Source organism: Salvelinus sp. IW2-2015, linkage group LG33 (assembly GCF_002910315.2).
Source record: "Salvelinus sp. IW2-2015 linkage group LG33, ASM291031v2, whole genome shotgun sequence".
Taxonomy (NCBI): Eukaryota; Metazoa; Chordata; class Actinopteri; order Salmoniformes; family Salmonidae; genus Salvelinus; species Salvelinus sp. IW2-2015.
Window position 1 is genome coordinate 8,582,826 of NC_036872.1, and position 24,280 is coordinate 8,607,105.

The 24,280-nt window shown below is 41.3% G+C and overlaps 1 protein-coding gene across 6 annotated transcripts in view; it reads right to left on the minus strand.

The window, feature by feature from the left end:
* The window catches only part of LOC111957525 (ARF GTPase-activating protein GIT2), a 35,886-nt gene extending 13,224 nt beyond the window's left edge, over positions 1-22,662 (minus strand). Inside the window, exons 1-6 of one of the 6 annotated variants that reach the window (XM_070437030.1) lie at positions 21,923-22,662; positions 1,567-1,700; positions 1,321-1,427; positions 815-920; positions 624-710; positions 152-282 (exon numbers count right to left, since the gene is read on the minus strand). In XM_070437030.1, coding sequence (XP_070293131.1) covers positions 152-282; positions 624-710; positions 815-920; positions 1,321-1,427; positions 1,567-1,700; positions 21,923-21,974 — 617 coding nt within the window. In that variant the 5' untranslated portion in view covers positions 21,975-22,662. The remainder of the gene's footprint in view (positions 1-151; positions 283-623; positions 711-814; positions 921-1,320; positions 1,428-1,566; positions 1,701-21,922) is intronic. The other 5 variants (XM_070437028.1, XM_023978373.2, XM_023978372.2 and 2 more) reach the window with 5 other exon arrangements.
* Between the last annotated feature and the right edge of the window lie 1,618 nt (positions 22,663-24,280).

Sequence of the window (24,280 nt, forward strand, 5' to 3'; positions counted from 1 at the left end):
ACACACAATAGAAATCAGTTAGGCCTCTCTTCTTGCCCATTAAGCCTGCCTGGTCACACAGCCACTAAAACATGAAAAAAATGACTTTGATAAAATAAGTTAACATCCTAAATGTTAAACTATCCCTTTAAAAGGCTGGATGTTGCAGTACCTTGCATAGTTGATGGGGGTCTTGGCGTTGGAGTCGGGGGCGCCGGGGTCAGCCCCGTAGACGGTCAGCAGCTCTGCCTGAGACACCTGCCCTGCCTTTGCAGCCACATGCAGCGGCGTATTTCCTTTTTCCTGGAGAGAAGGTAAGACACCACCCATACGTGAACAATTAAAACTGGGGGGGGGGAAATACTAAAATACATAGATAGGGTATGAGAAAAGGTAAGGGTCGGTTCACACTGCTTGCGGACATTTAACTTGTTGTAGTACAAGGTTGCAATTAATCCAATGAAAAGGTTTCCTTTTTGGCATAGTTTTTTTCCATAAGCAGTGTGAACGGTCCTTCCCTCTTTCTATTAAGTTGCTCTCGTACCTGTGTGGCAAAGCGGTATTTATGGAAGTAACACTGTTGTATTAACATGTTGTTAAGGATATGTTTAGAAGCTGGATGGGGGAGAATTGAGATCTCTTACTGGGTCAAAGAAATTGGCCTGGGCTCCAAGAGAGAGTAACCTCAGACATGTCTCCAAGTTACCAGTGCGGACGCTGGAGTGAAGTTGCTGAGGAAAAATAAAATCAACATTTATTGGTAAAATATTGCTCATTCAAGCTTGATACACCTTCATTAGGGAGTTGTGTGGGCACAGAGTGGCAGATGTCTCACCTTGCTTAAGTCCTTGGCTGTGAAGCTGTCGTCATCTCGACAAGGCATCCGGTGGACAAAAGCCAGCATTTGGTATTTGGCCTTTATGAACTCTGTCTTGTTTGGGCTTTGGGAATAACATAAAACAGACGGGGGTTAACAGAACAGCAGAGCATTGTAGGAGGATTTCAATTGAAGCACTTCCAACTTCAAGCAACAATCACTCTTAGGTTCAGGTGAATTGACCCGACCATAAGTTAACTGAAGCAATTCAGGTTTCTCCAGCATTGTGTGTTCCTGCTGAAACCCATACACTTTTCATGCTATCATGCTGAACCAAACCAGTACTTTGGTGGATGTGTATCCAGGCCAGTGCAGTTCAGCCAGTTAATTTCTCATTTGGGTCTCGAGCTGAAAAAGCTTAAGAACCTATGTACTAGTGTAACTGGGCCAATTGCCTTTCCTTCACTAGTGAACAAGGCTGCACTCCTGGCTCACTCGGCAGCCATCAAAAATACATGACTCACTGCACTTTGTCCTGAGGGTTGGCCTTGCGTTTACCACTCATCATCGGGTCCAGTAGACAGTGCTCCCATATCGAATTTGCACCGTTGTTGTATAACGTCTGAACCATCTGATTAAAAGACAAAGAGATATTATCCATTAAATGAAATATACAGACAGCCTATTCTATCACAAAAGCAGAAAAGGGGATACCTTTGACCAAGGTAAAGAATAGTGTGTGTGTGTGTGTGTGTGTGTGGAGATCTTACTTGTAGCTGTGTAGGAGCCCATGGTGTGTGAGTCAGGTGACGCACTTGGGAGCTGTGTCTGCCCAGACTCCGATGAACACTACAGCACTCGTCGCAGATCAGCACGCCCCTGTTCACAGAGGCCCAGCGAGGCTCTAAGCATAAAGGAAACAAATACGTATACTAAATAAATACAAAGACATTCATCTGAATATTTCATCACCTCAATTGCAAAGCCTTATTTAGCTTTCGTTCATTCATTTGTAATGCCACGTAGTAAATATACTGCGACGGACATGTGGGAGTAAATACACTGACAGTGCGTGTAACCTATTCTTATAACCTATTGCTTAATAGTCACTCATTTTAATAACTGGGCAATTCCACAGTAACAGAATTGCAAAAAGACAAAAAGATATTTCACTTAAAATATATTCCAAACAAAAAAAACATTGATTTCAAAGTGTAACTCTACGCACAAGGAGTACTTTTAACAATTTACACTGAACATTTAACAAAAACACATTTACTGGAACAACTGTGCAGATGCAAAGTTTGGCAACAGAATATCTGTCAACTTCTCTTTTTTGTTGTTGTGTGTGTGTAAACAACAAACTCAAATATCTTCTCTGAATTAAGATTCAAATATGTCGGCAGAAAGAATGGGGCTATGACTTGACATGCTTGACTCTGAAAAAGTTTTACACCAGGTAACGGAATTGCAGTAACGGAATTTCGTTGTGGGTCCCTTATCTGTAAGACACATAAATTAATAATTATGGAAAGGAATGTCATTACCTGCATAGTAATGTCCTGTACTTTAAATAGATACACAAATGTAGAAATATGCAATATCCACATTTGCATATTATTCTACACACTGGCTATTATTTTAATGAGCTCTCCTCCAAACAAGACCAAATTTGGTTGGTCCGAACGAACCAAATCTGAACCAATCATAGACATCTATGTTTCACAAGTTTGGACATCAACGTACAGCACAGTAAGAGTTCAGTGGAGTACAGTACAGTAGAGTCAGGGTTTCCATTAGGAAAATGTTGCCTGTCAAATGTCCAGCGCCACATATTCATTTACAGGACTTTTGGCGTAAACTAATTAGGGCGTCCATCCACGGTGCTCAGAATTACATAATTTCCCATTTAGAATATGGTAGGCTAATTCATATTAACAGAACATGCAAGTCTAGGATGCAACCATTCTTACTGAATTGTGATGTGCACTTTGAACATGTTAGAATAACTGCCCACACTTACTTTTCCTCGAGTACCAAAAAGCAAAATCACTAGGCTACGTCAATCTACTATAGTAGAAAAGTTTAGGCTATTCTATTGGTCAGTTTGTCGTGAAAAAAATTGCCTATTCCAAACACTCTGGGAAAGTTGTGGGACGACAGATCCCAAATTCATACAACCTAGAACCATTAAAAAAATTCAAAAACACCTTTAAAATAAATAAGTTTGATGCAACAGATCAGAACGTTTAGCTTAACATGTTGATAAACTATTATTTCTTCACATTATATGCGCAGCAATGCACACAAGGCAGTATGTTACACATGAATGTTCGTTCTATAATGCAATTAGCGGGAAAACGCCGCTGTCAAAAGGGCACCGCACACGCGAGTGGTTTCACGTGACAGAGGTGAAAATATCTGTAAGAGATTTTGAAAGAGAGTAGACATAATAGGCATTCCTCATAATATGTATGAAAACGTTCAGGTTTCAAAACAATTAAGTATAGGCTATTTGTATGCTGTACGCTTCTGATTAATAAGATACATAACTAATATACTGTACACGCACGCCAATTTAATGCCACAAAATTATGCAAACTACCTAAAGACGGATAAGCATGACCTGTCAAATGTATTTCCATCGACTGGTATTTCCATCAATGAATAAGCTAAAAAGCATTATTTCGCAATGGGATTTATTCTTCTCCCAGACAGTTGGCCGGCGCCTATTTATTTAAATCGGCTTTTCTATATATCCTTTTTAATTTGTTAAAATCGGACAAAAGCCGGCTATTACCGGCTAATGGAAACCCTGAGTAGAGTATAGTACAGTATAGTAGATTTCAATACATTAGTGTACTCAACTCTAATGTGCTCTACTGTGTACTGTACTGAACTCTACAGTACTCTGCTTTAATTTACTGTACTCTACTGTGCTATCCAAACTTGTGAACGCAACCGCAGTTTGCAGACTACTATGATTTCCCATCCCCCCCATTTTCAAACAGTCCATTTATATTTTCCAACTGGCCTATACATTTGGGTGAGTTTTTTTTCTCTCGCCTGAGTAGCCTCGTTTCACTGCCAAAAATAAAATTAAACCATCTAGTGTTCAGCGAAATAACAAAAATGTTAAATACAGGTAAAGCCTAGTCAAATAATTAACATCCAATCACATTAACCGGTACTCTCGCGCAGGAATTCCACTAACGGTCTGTATGTAGCTGCTGCTCATTCCGTTTGCTCGAAAATTGATAAATGGTAAAAAAAAAAAAAGTAAGGCCCGCGTCCTGCTACTACCAGCAGTACTACACCTGCACCTGTTGACGACACAAGTTTTTCTGCTTCCACGAGCACATCCAATGCTAGCATCAGTAATTCTACATTTGTTGTTAGCCCAGCTAGCATGGACACTGACAGTTGTGAATCTGATGCAGCCGAAGAGCTACTGCCCCCTTACCCGGGAAAACACCGAACAACAGACAGGGACGTTGGACCATCGAAGAGGCGCAAATATGATGGGAACACATTGATTTGGGGTTTACTTGGAGTAGTGCCTTTCCTCAGGCACAGTGTGTTATGTGCAAAAGTACTCTCACAACTTGATGAAGCCTTCATTCTTGCGCAGACATTTAGAAACAAAACATGCCAATTTGAAAAATAAGCCACGGGAGTTTTTTGGGTGAGAATTAAGACGATTTTCGAGTAGTTAGACCTGTATAAAAGCAACAGATACCATTAATAAGTAGGGTCTAGAAGCGTCTTATATGGTGAGCTACCGAGTGGCTAGGACAGGCAAGCCCTATACTATTGTGGAGGACTTAATTCTTCCTGCTGCTGAGGATATGGCTGGGACAATGATGGGGTAAAAGGCCAAACGGGTAATGATTTAACAAGCGCATTCGCGATAAAAGCACTGTCGTTGCTCCAACGTGTACCTAACCATAAACATCAATGCCTTTCTTAAAATCAATACACAAGTATATATTTTTAAACCTGCTTATTTAGTTAATATTGCCTGCTAACATGAATTTATTTTAACTAGGGAAATTGTGTCACTTCTCGTGTTCTGTGAAAGCAGAGTCAGGGTATATGCAGCAGTTTCGGCCGCCTGGCTCGTTGCGAACTGTGTGAAGAACATTTCTCTCTAACAAAGACCGTAATGAATTTGCCAGAATTATACATAATTATGACATAACATTGTAGGTTGTGCAATGTAACAGTAATATTTAGACTTAGGGATGCCACCCGTTAGATAAAAATATTTTACTGAAAGAATAAACGTTTTGTTTTCGAAATGATAGTTTCCGGATTAGACCATATCAATGACCTAATGCTCGTATTTCTGTGTGTTATTATTTTATAATTAAGTCTATGATTTGATATTTGATAGAGCAGCCAGACTGAGCGGTGGTAGGCAGCAGCAGGCTCGTAAGCATTCATTCAAACAGCACTTTACTGCGTTTGCCATCAGCTCTTCGCTGTGCTTCAAGCATTGCGCTGTTTATGACTTCAAGCCTATCAACTCCCAAGATTAGGCTGGCAATACTATAGTGCCTATAAGAACATCCAATAGTCAAAGGTATATGAAATAAAAATGGTACAGAGAGAAATAGTCCTATAATTCCTATAATAACTACAACATAAAACTTCTTACCTGGGAATATTGAAGACTCATGTTAAAAGGAACCACCAGCTTTCATATGTTCTCATGTTCTGAGCAAGGAACTTAAACGTTAGCTTTTTTACATGGCACATATTGCACTTTTACTTTTTTTCTTTTCCAACACTTTGTTTTTGCATTATTTAAACCAAATTGAACATGTTTCATTATTTATTTGAGACTAAATAAATTATGTATTATATTCAGTTAAAATAAAGGTGTTCATTCAGTATTGTTGTAATCGTCATTATTACAAATATATTGAGAAGGGAAAAAAAAAATCGGTATTGGCGTTGAAAAATCATAGTCGGTCGACCTCTAATACAGACAATGCGTTCATCAAACAACACTGTTTCACGACACATCAGTGACAATGCAGGAGAAGTTTTGAAACAATTACTGCTTCGCATACAAGCCAGTGAACTCTATGCGTTACAGCTGGATGAGTCAGACGAGGCGGGCCTGGCACAGCTCCTGGTATATGTCCGTTACGTTTATGGGGGGTCAATTAAGGAAGACATCCTCTTCTGCAAACCACTGGAAACCAGGACAACAGGAGAGGATATTTTTTAAGTACTGGACAGCTTTGTGAGATCAAATGGACTTTGGTGGACTAGATGTGTTGGTATCTGTACTGATGGCGCAAAAGCCATGACAGGAAGACATAGTGGAGTGGTAACACGCGTGCAAGCAGTTGCTCCCGACGCCACTTGGGTACACCGCAGCATCCACCGAGAGGCTCTTGCTGCCAAGAGAATGCCTGACAGCTTGAAAGACGTTTTGGAAACTACAGTGAAAATGGTTAACTTTGTTAAAGCAAGGTCTTGAACTCTCGTGTATTTTCTGCATTATGCAATGATATGAGCAGCGACCATGTAACACTTTTACAACACACAGAAGTGCGCTGCTTATCAAGGAGCAAAGCATTGACATGTTTTGTTTTTTTAAATTGAGAGACGAGCTTAAAGTTCTTTACTGACCATCATTTTCACTTGTCTGACCGCTTGCATGATGACAAGTTTCTCACACGACTGGCCCATCTGGGTGATGTTTTTTCTCACCTGAATGATCAGAATCTAGGATTACAGGGACTCTCCGCAGTTATATTCAATGTGTGGACCAAAATTGAGGCTATGATTAAGAAGTTGGAACTCAAGCTTACAGACAATGTCAAATGTCATATAGAGCAGCACCTGAGTGAGTTTGGTACGCAATTACGCAGGTACTTTCCGGAAACGGATGGCACAAATAACTGGATTCGTTATCCTTTTCATGCCCTGCCTCCAGTCCACTTACCGATATCTGAACAAGAGAGCCTCATCGACATTACAACAAGCGGTTCTGTGAAAATTGAATTTAGATCAGAAGCTACTGCCAGATTTCTGGTTTGGGCTGCGCTCAGAGTATCCTGCCTTGGCAAATCACGCTGTTAAGACACTGATGCCCTTTGCAACCACGTACCTATGTGAGAGTGGATTCTCGGCCCTCACTAGCATGAAAACTAAATACAGGCACAGACTGTGTGTGGAAAATGATTTAAGACGGAGACTCTCTCCAATACAACCCAACATTGCAGAGTTATGTGCATCCTTTCAAGCACACCCTTCTCATTAACCTGTGGTGAGTTATTCACAATTTAATTTAAAAAATAAAGTTTTAAATGTAAGATGGTTAAATAAAAAGAGCAAAATTATTGATTATTATTTGTGCCCTGGTCCTATAAGAGCTCTTTGTCACTTCCCACGAGCCTGGTTGTGACAAAACCTCACACACATTTTTATGTTTAATAAATATCGTATATTGTGTGTGTGGCAGGCTAACAATGATGGCAAAAAACAACATTTGAGAGTGCGCTGACCCTGGTGCTAGAGGGGCTACGCAGCTGGAGGTTGAATGTTTGAAGGGGTACGGGACTATAAACAGTTTGGGAATCACTGCCTTAGACCTATCAATTAGTTAGTGTTTATCTTTACTTGTTACTTCTGTGAACTTTCATTATTCTCACTCATGAGGGAGAGAAATTAGAAAATATCTTAAAGATGTTGGTTTTGGTAACGGAATTTCATGTTTCTTAAAACTCACAGAAGGCAGACACATTTCTCCAAAAACAAATTGTTGATATTAGTTGGCAGGGGTCTATTTACTTCAACATTGTGTTTTGATGTATTTGTAAAACTTTTAAAGACTTAGTCCTGGTAGTTGTTTACCAAGACTCCTTTTCCATCTATTTGACCAGAAATCAAAGTATTTGCTTACTCCACATTTTTAGGATGGAAAATGGTTGAAAAATGTATATGCGCCTTAACTTCTCAAAACGTATAAACTCTTATCTTTCATTTGACACCAAATTTGACATGCACTTCATGTTAATGCTCATGGGTCCTTTTACATGGAAATGACCAAACTGCCACTTTTAATATCATCAATATTCTACAGTACATCAGCAGTCAAGCTTTAAAGGAATAATTTGGATATTGGTAATAAGGCCCTTTATCTACTTCCCCAGAGTCAGATGAACTCATGGATACCATTTTTATGTCTCTGTGTGAAGTTTGAAAGAAGGTGCTAACCAGCGCTAGCGCCATTGCTAACTAGCGCTAGCACAATGACTGGAAGTCTATGGGTATCTGTTAGAATGCTAACAGACACCCATAGACTTCCAGTCATTGTGCTAACGCTCAATAGCATTGGCTTGCAAAACTACCTCCAACTTCATACTGGACACAAACATAGAAATGGTCTCCACAAGTTCATCTGACTCTAGGGAAGTAGAATTAGGGCCCCATTGCCAAAATCCCAAAGTGTCCTTTTAAGTCCAGAGAAGTTTCTGAAATCCATCTTCAAGCTAACACTTAAGGCGTCCACATGCTTCCCAGCCGAAACAGTTCGGAAGTTTGTGCATATAGCATGACAACATTTTGTGGCTTTCTCATTAGTTTTTTTTAACTTCGGTAAGGGTTTTTTCGGGTTGTTCAGGCACAAAACATTTCTTGAGGCAAGCCGGAGTCGGTATCCGAAGTCTACACCCCTTCGTCAGTGATTGGTCAGCAGTAAGGATTCTTCAGTAAAGTCTTTGTCATTCAACGAGAGACGACTCGTTTTCATGCACGTTTTTTCATTGAGAAATACTGCACCAAACATCAGTCAACCGAGAGTTTGATGTTCTGAAACTGGGTATTTACAAAGTGTAGCAATGGGAATGGAAGGTTTTTGCTTTTGAGTCCTTACTAAAAAGACTAACAAGATAAACTAACGGAATATGATAAGTAAAATTGCGTGACTAAGATCTCCTCAGCAAAAACATTATAATTAGTGACATATTTCTTGAATTATCTTAGATTATTTCTGACTATTTTGAGGAAGTGTATACTGTCTATGGCGTTTCAAAATGAACAAACAGTGCAATTGCCACTTGAAAAAATATATATAGTTTTTCAAGCAAAGGTCTTTTAAGAAAGGATCCAAGCACACTTGTTTGGTTCGCCTAGCCGTCTTCGGCTAGCTGATCTGAAGCATGCTGATGTCTTTACACAATCACAGCTTATCTTGGTTTCTTACACCTTCCTTATGACTGGGTTTTTCCACTGCTCCTCACATTCATTATTCAAATTTCTGGCATGCCGCCTTTGGCATCTAGGCCACTTCACGTCTCACTCAGCTGCGAACTCACTCTGGCCCCAGCCTCTCCATTCTTGTGGCATCCCAGTTAGGCTACATTGACGGGACAGCCGTCCCAGACACACCTTTGGAACCTATACGCCTGAGGTCTAACTGGTCCTGTTTAGATGCCTTTGTTGATTAAGGAAACCCTATTTAGGCTCATGTAACCTGGAGACAACCTCGGGGAAAACTATTCTGATAGCAGATAAGAGTGAGGCATCTAGTCTGGTCAGTTAACTTATTGTGACAGTTTTTTTTCACAGCTGTCATATGCAGTGCATTCAGAAAGTATTACGACCCCTTGACTTTGTCCACATTTTGTTACATTACAGCCTTCTTCTAAAATGCATTAAAAAAAAAATTGTCATCAATCTACACACAATACCCCATAATGACAAAGAAAAAAGTTATCTTGTGCAAATGCAAGTATTCAGAGCCTTTGCTCAGGACTTTGTTGAAGCACCTTTGGCAGCGATTACAGCCTCGCGTCTTCTTGGGTATGACGCTACAAGCTTGGCACACCTGTATTTGGGAAGTTTCTCCCATTCTTCTCTACAGATACTCTCATGCTCTGTCAGGTTGGATGGTGAGTGTCGCTGCACAGCTATTTTCAGGTCTCTCCAGAGATGTTCGATCGGGTTCAAGTCCGGGCTCTGGCTGGGCCACTCAAGAATATTCAGAGTCTTGCCCCGAAGCCACTCCCGCATTGTCTTGGCTGTGTGCTTAAGGTCATTGTCCTGTTGGAAGGTGAACCTTCACCCCAGTCTGAGGTCCTGAGCAGATTTTCATCAAGGATCTCTATACTTTGCTCCGTTTATCTTTCTCTCAATCCTGACTAGTCTCCCAGTCCCTGTCGCTGAAAAACATCCCCACAGCATGATGCTGCCACCACCATGCTTCACCATAGGTATGGTGCCAGGTTTCCTCCAGACGTGACGCTTGGCATTTAGTCCAGAGTTCAATCTTGGTTTCATCAGACCAGAGAATCTTGTTTCTCATGATCTGAGTCCTTTAGGTGCCTTTTGGCATACTCCAAGCAGGCTGTCATGTGCCTTTTACTGAGGAATGGCTTCCATCTGGCCACTCTAACATAAAGGCCTAATTGGTGGTGTGCTGCAGAGATGGTTATCCTTCTTGAAGGTTCTCCCATCTCTACAGAGAAACTCTTGAGCTCTGTCAAAGTGACCATCGGGTCCTTGGTCAGCTCTAGGAAGAGTCTTGGCGGTTCCAAATTTCTTTCATTTTAAGAATTATGGAGGCCACTGTGTTCTTGGGTACCTTCAATTCTGCAGAAATGTTTTGGTACCCTTCCCCAGATTTGTGTCTCGACACAATCCTGTCTTAGAGTGCTACGGACAATTCCTTCGACCCCATGGCTTGGTTTTTTGCTCTGACATGCACTGTCAACTGTAGGACCTTATATAGACAGGTGTGTGCCTTTCCAAACCATGTCCAATCAATTGAATTTACCACAGGTGGACTCCAATCAAGTTGTAGAAACATCAAGTATCATCAATGGAAACAAGATACACCTGAGCTCAATTTCGAGTCTCATAGCAAAGGGTCTGAATACTTATGTAAATAAGGCATCTGTTTTTAATTTTGTATAAATTAGCACTTTTTTTTTTTTTTTTTTTTTACTGTTTTCGCTTTGTCATTATTGGGTAGTGTGTGTGTAGATTGATAAGGAAAAACATTTATTGAATTCATTTTAGAATAAGGGTGTAACATAACAAAATGTGGAAAGAGGTCTGAATACTATCCAAATGCACTGTAATTACAATGCTAGTAATAAGAAATAGCAAATAGCTCCCATATAAACTGGACACTGAGTGTATTAGGTATACCATCCCGTTCACAAAAATGGTTTGCTCCTACAGACAGTGAGTCACGTGGCAGTGGTTTGCTATATAAAGCAGCCATACAGGCACCCGGTTACTGTTTGATTGAACGTTAGAATGGGCAAAACGAGGCTGTAACTGTGTGGAATGTTTTCCTGGCACACGTTAAGTCCCTTGATGCCAATTGAGCAACGTTTCCATGCCCCAGAGAATTCGGGCTGTTCTGGAGGCAAAGGGGGGTCTGACCCAGTACTAGATGGGTGCACCTAATAAACTGGCCACAGTGTATAGGCCTATAGCTATATATATATATATATATATATATATATATATATATATATATATATATATATATAAATAACTCTAAACTGTGCAACCCCCAGTTCACTACATTTAGGTAGTGACGTCATGCAGAATGCAAAGGCGAAGTTAAACCACACACTTCCATATATGGACAGTGTCAAAGAGACTGCACCAACATCTCATCCTCTTATGTTTTGTAGCTGAGAGAGCAAAAGAGACATTTCCTCTTTCACTGACTTCCGTACAACCAGCCACAAAATATATGCACTTCACAGGCATGTGCACTCCACTAACCAATATATGGGGATGGTAGTCTCATTCTAGGCTCATGGTGTATTGCAGGGGTCTGAGTGGATATAATGACAAAAGGACTGTGCAAGAGACATTCAGCGTAGATCACACAGGGCTTCAAAGAGGATCGCTAACTGCAGAGAGAAATGAAACTTGTTTGAACTTGTGCATACCGTGCTGCTGGTAAAGTAACAGCAAACACACAGAGACAGAGGGATAGGCCTTCTGAGACAGACAGTCTCTACAAAATTTTAAAAAGTCAGTATTAAAAGGCTTGTCATTAGATTTCTCTGACTTCTTACTTGAAGCAACAGTCGTTCCCCTAATTTAATTTCTTTGAAGGTGTGGCGCAAAGGCATCCAAAACATGCTAATGTATGCTAATCTTTATTTGTCAATTGAAACCAATAGAAAGCAAGCTTCCTTTGAGGTAGGGAGCAACAGAATTAACACGAGGACTGCCTCAACGCCCCAGGCATGCATTCTCCTCATGTGACCCCATAAGCCCAAGGAGAGAAGTGATCAACTGATCTGCATCTCCATTTAGAGAACTCTCTGTATTCTCTACAACTGAGCCCTAGAGTCAAAACTAAATAGGCTAGGCTGTGGTTTCCCTGCTAAACCAGTTTATAAAAATACTGAACAAAAATATGAACGCAACATGTAAAGTGTTGGTCTCATGTTTCTTGAGCTGAAATAACAGATCCCAGAAATGTTCCTTAAGCACAAAATGCGTATATCCACCTGACAGGTGTGGCATATCAAGAAGCTGCTTAAACGGCATGATCAATAAAAGGCCACTCTAAAATGTGCAGTTTTGTCAAACACCACAATGCCACAGATGTCTCAAGTTGAGGGCTGACTGCAGGAATGTCCACCAGAGCTGTTGCCGGAGAATTCAATGTTAATTTCTCTACCATAATCCGCTTCCAACGTCATTTTAGAGAATTTGGCAGTACGTACAACCGGCCTCACAACCGCAGACCACGTGTAACCACACCATCCCAGGAGTCTGGACCTCCGCATCCGGCTTCTTCGCCTGCAGGATCGTATGAGACCAGCCACCCGGACAGCCGAGGAAGGTGTGGGTTTGCACAACCAAATCATTTCTGCACAAACAAACTGTCTCAGGAAAGCTCATCTGGGTGCTCGTCGTACTCACCAAGGTTTTAACCTGACTGCAGTTTGGCATTGTAACCGACTCCAGTGGGAAAATTCTCACCTTTGATGGCCACTGGCATGCTGGAGAAGTGTGCTCTTCACAAATGAATTCCGGTTTCAGACGTACCGGGCAGATGGCAGACAACGTGTATAGCGTTGTGTGGGCGAGCGGTTTGCTGATGTCAACGTTGTGAACAGAGTGCCCCATGGCTGCGGTGGGGTTATGGTATGAGCAGGCATAAGCTATGGACAATGAACACAATTGCATTTTATTGATGGCAATTTGAATGAACACAGATACCATGACGAGATCCTGAGTCCCATTATCGTACCATTCATCCGCCGCCATCACCTCATGTTTCAGCATGATAATCTACAGCCCCATGTCGCAAAGATCGGTACACAATTCTTGGAAGCTGAAAATGTTCCAGTTCTTCCATGGCCTGCATATTCACCAGATATCACCCATTGAGCATGTTTGGGATGCTCTGGATTGATGTGTACGACAGCCTGTTCCAGTTCCCGCCAATATCCAGCAACTTCGTACCGCCATTGAAGAAGTGGGACAACATTCCACAGGCCATAATCAACAGCCTGATGAACTCTATGCGAAGGGGATGTGTCGTGCTGCATGAGGCAAATGGTGGTCACACCAGACACTGACTGGTGTTCTGATCCCCGCCCATACTTTTTTTTTTAAAGGTATCAGTGACTAACAGATGCATATCTGTATCCCAGTCATGTGAAACCCATAGATTATTATACATTTATTTCAATTGACTGATTTCCTTATATGAACTGTAACTCAGTAAAATCTTTGAAATTGTTGCAAGTTGTGTTTATATTTTTGTTCATTGTATGTTTTGAGATTAGACGTTCACCTTCCCTGGGTGACTTGCTCTTTCACTTCCTTGTGGTTCAATATAGAGATGTAGAACCTTCAGTCAAGAATTTTGGCGAGTACTGCAATGAATGTCTAAATACAATATTGGTGGCAGTGTGTTAGCTTAAAATACTGTTTGTGGCATTCTATTGAGCTGAATGTTGCTAGCTCAAGTTACACTGACAAACTTACCAACATATACTGTTGGTTGGCTGCCAGATTGACCGACAAACTAGCAAACAAACTAGCAAACAAAATTGCAACTCATAAACAGACAAGCAAAAATTGCAAATGAGTGGCAGTGGGGTTGTCATGTCTCCCTGGCGACAGCTGAAGTGTGTGTGTGTCGGTGTTAGGGGAGGGGGACATGGGCCGAGGACCAGGCTCTGACACCTGGTCCACCGTTCTTTTTTTATTTAACTAGGCAAGTCAGTTAAGAACAAAATATTATTTACAATGGACGGCCTACACCGGCCAAACTCTCCCCTAAGCCGAACGACACTGGGCCAATTTTGTGCGGCTCTATGGGACTCCCGATCACAGCCGGTTGTGATACAGCCCTGGATCGAACCAGGGTGTGTATTGACGCCTCTAGCACTGCGATGCAGTGCCTTAGACCGCTGCGCCACTTGGGAGCCGGAGTTCTGTTTGTCTCTTCGTCTTCCTATCCAGTGAGAGATTGGTGTTGTCAAGCCCAGTCAACAACTGGTAACAGCCCCACAGAGGGGCAGTCCAGGCCAACTGGTGTTGGGAGGGAGGGACCTTGACAAATTCATTGTGATGGTCAGAGAATTGGATATAGAAATATGCTGAAATGGATGTAATGAACTGCAGTGAGTGGTAACCCTATCTGTTGGTAAATACATTGGGGAAAACCCATTAGAAACCCTTTTTACAGCATTTATTTTCTATTTTTTTGCTCATGGAAGAAATGGTCAGAATGTGACTTTTTGGAACTGAATGCCAAAACATTCCAGAGATAAAAGTGTTCAAAGTTGACCCATTTTGCATACCCCACCATGAGATCCATGTCTTCATCACTGGAAAAGATACACTGTTGACTTTGATATCATTTAAAAGCTTACCAACAGGGTATGCAAAATGGGTCAACTTCGAGCATCTTTTGCCATTCAGGTCCAAAAAGTCACTTTCTGAGCACTTTGGAGTTGTGGCTGAACAAAGACATGGATATTATACATCTAGCTGTTTTTTCTATGCATAGTCAAGACTGAACGGCAGCTTCGGGTAAGGAGGGAGGTGTGTGTGTCTCTTTGTTAACAACATTAGAGATTGCGCACCAGCTGTTAAGGAAGACTAAAGGTTTTGCTTGCCTGTGTTAGAATACCTCGTGATAAGCTGCAAACCATACTATTTATCAAGAGAGTTTATCTATATTTTTCATAGCCGTCCATTTACCACCTCAAACCAATGCTGCCACTATAACCACACTCAACGAGCTATATAGGCCCATAAGCAAACAAGAAAATAAACATCCAGAGGGGGCGCTCCTAGTGGCCGGTGATTTTAATTAGAGGTCGCCCGATTAATCGGAATGGCCGGTCATTTTGGACGCCGATTTTGCCGAATTTATTATTATTATTATTTTTACACCTTTATTTAACTAGGCAAGTCAGTTAAGAACACATTCTTATTTTCAATGTCGGCCTAGGAACGGTGGGTTAACTGCCTTGTTCAGGGGCAGAACGACAGATTTTTACCTTGTCAGCTCAGGGATTCAATCTTGCAACCTTACGGTTAACTAGTCCAACGCTCTAACCACCTGCCTCACGAGGAGCCCTGCTAGCTAGCATTAAACTTATCTTATAAAAAACAATCAATCAATCATAATCACTAGTTATAACTACACATGGTTGATGATATTACTAGTTTATCTAGCGTGTCCTGCGTTGCATATAATCGATGCAGTGCGCATTCGCGAAAAGGACTGTCGTTGCTCCAACGTGTACCTAACCATAAACATCAATGCCTTTCTTAAAATCAATACACAAGTATATATTTTTTTAAACCTGCATGTTTAGCTAAAAGAAATCCAGGTTAGCAGGCAATATTAACCAGGTGAAATTGTGTCACTTCTCTTGCGTTCATTGCACGCAGAGTCAGGGTATATGCAACAGTTAGGGCCGCCTGGCTCATTGCGAACTAATTTGCCAGAATTTTACGTAATTATGACATAACATTGAAGGTTGTGCAATGTAACAGGAATATTTAGACTGATGGATGCCACCCGTTAGATAAAATACGTAATAGTTCCGTATTTCACTGAAAGAATAAATGTTTTGTTTTCGAGATGATAGTTTCCGGATTCTACCATATTAATGTATGTATTTCTGTGTGTTATTATGTTATAATTAAGTCTATGATTTGATAGAGCAGTCTGACTGAGCGATGGTGGGCACCAGCAGGCTCGTAAGCATTCATTCAAACAGCACTTTCGTTCATTTTGCCAGCAGCTCTGCTGTTTATGAATTCAAGCCTATCAACTCCCGAGATTAGGCTGGTGTAACCGATGTGAAATGGCTAGCTAATTAGTGGGGTGCGCGCTAATAGCGTTTCAAACGTCACTCGCTCTGAGACTTGGAGTAGTTGTTCCCCTTGCTCTGCATGGGTAACGCTGCTTCGAGGGTGGCTGTTGTCGATGTGTTCCTGGTTTGAGCCCAGGTAGCGGCGAGGAGAGGGATGGAAGCTATACTGTTACACTGGCAATACTAAAGTGCCTATAAGAACATCCAATAGTCAAAGGTATATGAAATACAAATCGTATAGAGAGAAATAGTCCTATAATTCCTATAATAACTACAACCTAAAACGTCTTACCTGGGAATATTGAAGACTCATGTTAAAAGGAACCACCAGCTTTCATATGTTCTCATGTTCTGAGCAAGGAACTTAAACGTTAGCTTTCTTACATGGCACATATTGCACTTTTACTTTCTTCTTGCATTGTTTAAACGAAATTGAACATGTTTCATTATTTATTTGAGGCTAAATTGATTTTATTGATGTATTATATTAAGTTAAAATAAGTGTTCATTCAGTATTGTTGTAATTGTCATTATTACAAACAAAAAAATATATATAAAAAAATAAAAATCGTCCAATTGATCGGTATCGGCTTTTTTGGTCCTCCAATAATCGGTATCGGCGTTGAAAAATCATAATCGGTCGACCTCTAATTTTAATGCAAGGAAACTGAACTCCATCTTACCTAATTTTTACCAGCATGTCACCTGTGCAACTAGAGTTGAAATAACTCTAGATCATCTTTACTTTACACACAGAAATGCATACAAATCCCTCCCTCGACCTCCATTTGGCAAAGCTGACCATAACGCTATCCATCTGATTCCTGCTTACAAGAAAAACTGAAAACAGGAAGTACCAGTGATGTGCTCAATACGTAAATGGTACGATGAAGTGGATACTAAGCTACTGGACTGTTTCGCAAGCGCAGACTGGAATATGTTCCGGGATTCATCCAATAACATTGAAGAGTTTACCACATCAGTCACCGGCTTCATTATTAAAATGCATCAACGACGTCATCCCCACAGTGACCGTACGTACATATCTCAACCAGAAGCCATGGATAACAGGCACCATCCTCACTGAGCTAAAGGTTAGAGCTTCCGCTTTCAAGAAGCGGGACACTAATCCGGACGCTTATAAGAAATCCCGCTACGACTAAGATCGAATCCTACCACACCGGCTCTGACGTGCGTCAGATGTGGCAGGGATTGCAAACTATCATAGATTATAAAAGGGGAACCCAGCAGAGAGCTGCCCAATGACGCAAGCTTACCAGACAATCTAAATTTCTTCTATGCTCATTTCGAGGCAAGCAACACAACCATGTATGAGAGCACCATCTGTTCCAGACAACAGTGCGATCTCGCTCTCCATAGCTGATGTGAGTAAGACCTTTAAACTAGGGCGGAATACCGGTATTGATGCACGGACTGGTTTGGGTTTTAAATTGACCTTATATAACGGTATTTGAATTTTTGGTTTGTTAAATGTGAGATGCCGTATGTAACATCCATTTTTACAGTTTACTCCACTACTTGAGTCATCTCTCTCCACGCCGCTTTCCACACAGACCTAGCCCCGACCCCTGCCCTTCCTCGACCACGAGACACTTGTGTTCAGTCTGCATGGTCAATGCAGCACATGCAACAATGTTGATGACAACGATGCCGTTTTCACTTTGCTTCTTAATATAAATCCACTAGCATTCTAAAATTACACTATTACTTTTTTTTTTTTTACATCTGCAAACAGCTAGTTTGTCGTTTCTTAGCAAGTTGGGCCTAAATCGTGTCAGCAACTAATGCTAATTGCTAGTTAGCTAGCTAGCTAATAAATGTACTGAGTCAGAGCAAACGTAACTAGCTATACAGCCTGATAATACCAGTGATACTGCAGACCTAAATCAACATGCTGTTTGTGCAACAGTATCTTCAAAATCAAAGAGGAATACGCGAAGCATGAATATGTTAGCTACATGAAGTAGCTAACATATAAGACAAAAAAACGTAATGTAGCCAAAGATTATAGGGCCCCCTAGGAAACATTCCTACCCTGTCACAATAACTCCTCCCTGGCATTTCCATTCATTGTCATGTCAAACAACACTAAGTGCCCACTATTATATTCTAACTATTTCCATGAATTCTACAGTCCACCCAAGAGTTTGGCTCTAAATCACAATTGCAATATTTGGTTAAAAATAAGGCCTAAATTGTTTGCCCATATCGTGCATGGCAGTATGGAAATGATCTCAAATGAGAGCAGGAAATGCAGAAATGGATCAATTATTTTTGGTTGAAGTTGAATTGAACAGTATAAAACAATCAGAATGTAGAAAGACCCATTGAAATCACATAAAATGTATGTGTTGCCACCCTAGGGTCACGCACTATTCATAGAAAATGTATAACTTTTATTATTCAAAAACATAAATACAGTCATACCGTCAACTTCTTTTTAAATACCGTGATAGGACATTTTGGCCATGTCGCTCAGCCCTACTTTAAAACAGGTTAAGATTGACAGATTACTAGGAAGCGTACTCAGAGCATGCGCTGACCAGCTGGCAAGACCCTTCACTGACATTTTCAACCTCTCCCTGACACAGTCTGTAACACCTACATGTTTCAAGCAGACCACCATAGTACCTGTGTCCAAAAACTCCAAGGTAACCTGTCTAAATGACTATCACTCCGTAGCACTCACATCTGTAGCCATGTAATGCTTTGAAAGGCTGGTCATTGCTCACATCAACACCATCAAAGACCCACTCTAATTCACATACCGGCCCAACAGATCCACATATGACGCAATCTCTAATGCACACCACACTGCACCACTTCCACCTGGACAAGAGGAACACCTACGTGAGAATGCTGTTCATTGACCATAGCTCCGCGTTCAAAACCATAATGCCCTTCAAGCTCATCACTAAGCCCAGAACCCTGGGACTGAACACCTCCTCTGCAACTGGATCCTGAACTTCCTGACGGGCCACCCCCAGGTGGTGAGGGTAGGCAACAACACATCCGCCACGCTGATCCTCAACACGGGGGCCCCTCAGGGGTGCGTGCTCAGTCCCCTCCTGTACTTCCTGTTCACTCATGACTGCATGACCAGGCACGACTCCAACACCATCATTAAGTTTGCAGATGACACAACAGTGGTAGGCCTGTACAGGGAGGAGGTCAGTGACCTGGTAGCATGGTGCCAAGACAACAACCTCTCACTCAACGTCAGAAAGACAGGAGCTGATCGTGGACTACAGGAAATGGTGGGCCGAGCACACCCCCATCCACATTGAAGGGGCTGTAGTGGAGCGGATCGAGAGCTTCAAGTTCCTCGGTGTCCACATCACTAAGAAATTATCATGGTCCACACACACTTCCCCTCAAGAGGCTGAAAAGATTTGGCATCCGACCGCAAGGCGCTACAGAGAGTAGTGCGTACAGCCCAGTACATCACTGGGGCTGAGCTCCCTGCCATCCAGGAACTCTATTTTATTTAACTAGGCAAGATAGTTAAGAACAAATTCGTATTTACAATAATGGCCTACCCTGGCCAAACCCTAACCCGAACGACACTGGGCCAATTGTGCGCCGCCCTATGGGACTCCCAATCATGGCCGGTTGTGATACAGCCTGGAATCGAACCAGGGTCTGTAGTGATGCCTCTAGCACTGATATGCTTTAGACCGCTGCGCCACTCAGGAGCTCTATACCAGGTGGTGTCAGAAGAAAGCTCCAAAAAATTGTCAAAGACTCCAGCTACCCAAGTCATAGACTGTTCTCTATACTACTGCACGGCAAGCGGCACCATTCTACCAAGTCTGGAACCAACAAGACCCTGAACAGCTTCTACCCCCAAGCCATAAGACTGTTAAACAGTTAACCAGACTATTTATATTTATCCTTTTTTTTAATCAAAATTGGTGCTGTCAAAAAGTGAATGAATTGAAGTGTGGGGAATTCCATTGGGAACAGGTTGGTATGGGCTAGCCTACTTCAAAATGACCCTAGGCTAATGTATACAGCTTAACCTTGTACCCAGGTTCAATTGAGAGAGCCGGCTATAAGACAAGACTACATACAGCTAGGCCTACTTATTGTCACAATAATTAGGTTAGGCCTATTTCCCAACAAGGATATCCAATATTCTAACCAAGCAGTGTTCCTCTTTTAACTAAGAACATCAACCATTGACAAATTACATCTAACCTCCATGTTTAAAAATAAATAAATAAAATGTTTTAGACAAATATTTCACAAAAAGGAAACGTGAAGATGCTTGTTCAATAGGCCTAAACTGATTTAAAACTCCCTATGATAGAAGAACCTACTGAGAGCAGTGGAAGAAAAGTACAAAAATAGCTGAGGCACATTTTATACTAAGTCAAATACAATAGCCACAATTCTCACTGCATCCTCAGCATCCAGTCAATTCACTCAACATCCTGTTTTTCTTCCTGTGCTCATTGGACATCACGTCATTCCTGTACGAAATAGTCTAAACATTATGCAAAACAACCCTCATAACACTTAGCCTAAATCTCACAGCTAAGCAGGAAGTTACATGATTTCTACACATTTTGGATGAGCTCTAAATTGTTAGGAAATGTTCATTATTCTATCAGATAAACAATGTATGGTATTTGTAGTGGATTTCGTTTACTAACCACTGATAAAGAGCCTCTTAGTGGAGTGACAACATCAAATTGGACGGCACACCAGCATCATTCTTAAATCGCAGGTTGACAGTTGGTTCATTTCCCCAAAATGAACAGCAGTGTGAGGCTGTAACTAGGGGACCCATCCAAAGTTCAGATGTGGAAGCAGTGTGTACCTGGTCAGCTGTTCTCCTACTCTTGTCAAAACTCATACCAGAAGGCAATTGAAGGGAAGCACCTCAAGGTAGTAGAATCTAAAACCATGACCACTGGGGCAAATTCTTCTTCCCTCTGTAACGACTCTTCAGAAGCATGCAGCCAGACAGACACAGGAAGACAACCAACAACACTAAAGCGCCACAATCAGGTGTGCAAAAGGGCAAACACACTGAACTACACCACATTGTAACCATCTTCTGATATTTTATAGCAGAAAGAGACTTGATTGTTGTCTGTATCCCATGTCATACACATTTTACCTGGGCAGATGAGAAAGGGGATTTGCATGCCCTAACTTAAACTGAGACTAAGAGACAATGGCCTGTCTGAAACTGAACATATTACTTCACTTGCCAACCCGATTAAATACATTGTGGCAGCCCTTTGACAGGAAATCGTATTTGAAATGGTTATTCCTGCAAAATCAAAACACCACTACATTGAAATAACCGCACCGTGATCACATCACGCAAAGACTTGCATGACTCACGCAAGGACTCAGGAGATATCTTGATGGTTTATTTTATAACCAATGACCCAGCAGTAATTACATTTTACACTGTAGTTGATAATGTTGGCTTCATAGAGAGAAGACACCGCTTGTAAAACTGTCATAACTAGCTAGTTTAGTTAACCTAATCGCATGCTTACGTTTGAGCTCAGTGCTAGCTTCAAACACCAACACATCAACTATTTTACTGATCAACGCTGGGTAGCTAGAAGCTAGCCAAGCCATACAAATAGATCTATCAGCTATTACTTGCTAGCTAGCAAGTACGCTCACTAGTAATAGCTGATAGATAGATCTATTAGCCATGTTAATAGAAGTATTCTGCCTGAATAATGTATGGCGTGGCTAGCTACCCACCTTTGATCAGTAAGTGACTTACCTGGGACACTGCAATCCGCGCAAACCTCACTATTCCTTAATCGTTTAGACATCCTTTGCAGAGAAAAAAAAGGCCTTCAAAAAAAGTCAAGGGAATTGATGTGCTTCTATACTCATTTGATAACCGGAAAGAATTTATCTATGCGAATTACATATGACCAGTTGTTTAAAAAAGCAGTTGATTGGCGAGGAGCAAAATAGTTCCCTCTTCAATCTTAGTTTCTTGCCCCAACCAAGCTACCGCTAGCTAGCTTGCGCACAACAAGCAGCTGCGATTGTCAGGAAGGAAACTCTTGCCGCAAGTGGTCTGTAGCCGGATTTTCACTAGTTACTCCAGCCACAGTCAAACCTCGTCTATTTCTCAAATATATCCTCTAAAAATCTGATTTTAAACCAAAACATAATCACACTGCTAACCTTATACCCAACCCTAACCTCGATTGAAGACCCAAAAGCAAATTTTTGTTTTCATGAATTTTTACGATACAGTATAGCCAATTTTGTTGGCTGTGGTAACTAGTTAAAACCATGTAGCCGAGTGGTTACGAATTATCCGTGGACAGCAGTAACACTAGATAAAACATACTTTGTAGATTGTGATCAATCGGCAGTCGCCCAATGTTAAACGACTAGTCAACTACTGACATTCGTTTAATTTAAAAAATAGATGTAAACTGGTAGAGTGTGCCAAAGATTTGCGCAAACTAGTACCAAAGACGATGGACAAATTAAGATAGTTCACTCAGGCCGTTAACCATTGACAAAAATGGTCAATTCTGGGGTACTTAACTCGGCGTGTCCATATACACCAATGTAATAGCAACTGGGTCTAGTCTACTTAGTTCATTGACTTGCATTGAACCAGGAGAAGAAAAACAGCGAGTGGGGTGTCTCGCTTCCTCTTCCCTCTCTGCTAGTACTAGCTGTGGTACAAGTAGTCGGAAGAGGAAGCGAGACATCTTACTCCCTCATTTGTTTCAGTGGAAGTCAAGGAACTAAGTAGACCAGTCCCAGCTGTTATCACATTGGTGTCTATGGGAGAGCCACCCCTTAACTACACCGGCATTTATATTTTGTTCAATGGTAAACGGCCGGAGTAAACTATTTTCATTTATCAACCATCTTTGCTATTAGCTAGTTGTTCAGTGGTCATGGCTAGAAGGCATCCAGATTTTGTCAAATTCATTTCAGATTTGACGTTATGTAGCAGGTTAGGAAAATGAATGTAGCAGGTTAGGATAATTAGGTTAAGGTTAGGAAAAAAGTTGGGGTTTGCTATACTGAACAAAAAAATATAAACGCAACATGCAAAGTGTTTGTCACATGTTTCATGAGCTGAAATAAAAGATCCCAGAAACCTTCCATATGCACAAAAAACATATTTCTCAGAAATGTGCACAAATGTGTTTACATCCCTGTTAGTGAGTATTTCTCCTTTGCCAAGATAATCCATCCACTGGACAGGTGTGGCATATCAAGAAACTGATTACAGCATGATCATTACACATATGCACCTTTTGTGAAAAATCTAAAATGTGCAGTTTTGTCACAATGCCACACATCTCAAGTTGAGGGAGCATGCAATTGGCATCCTGACTTCAGGACTGTCCATCCGAGCTGTTGCCAGAGACTTGAATGTTAATTTCTCTACCATAAGCCAACATTGTTTTAGAGAATGTGGCAGTACATCCAACTGGCCTTACAACCGAAGACCACTTGTAACCACGCCAGCCAAGGACCTACACATCCAGTTTCTTCACCTCCTGGATAGTCTGAGACCAGCCACCCAGACAGCTGATGAAAGTATTTGTCTGTAGTAAAGACCTTTTCTGTGGTGAAAAACTCATTCTGATTGGCTGGGCCTGGCTCCCGAGTGGGTGAGCCTTTGCCTTCACAGACCAACCGATGGCTGCATCCATGCTCAGTCATGTGGAATCCATAGATTAGGGCCTAATTAATTAATTAAAATTGACTGATTTCCTTATATGAACCTTAATAGTAAAATCGTTGAAATTGTTGCGTTTATATGTTTGTTCAGTATAAAAAAGCAAAGAAATAAAACACTTGACGTCCATTTGACAAAAGCTGGATCCCTTCTAGCCATGACCTTCGTAAGTGCTTGTTGTGGTTAAGGGATGTGACGTCGATGGTAAATAGGATCACAGAAATTGTTGTCATTGATTTGCAGTTTAATTGCGCAAATATGCACTACTTGAAGTAGCTTTCTATATTTACAATACTTAAATTATATGTACGAAAAAGTATTTGTGTTTGGCACAAATTAGTAAAGCCTCGCTTCCCCCGGCCATAGCGTAACATGGTCACGTCCTTGCTTGAAAAAATATATATTTTCGCGAGG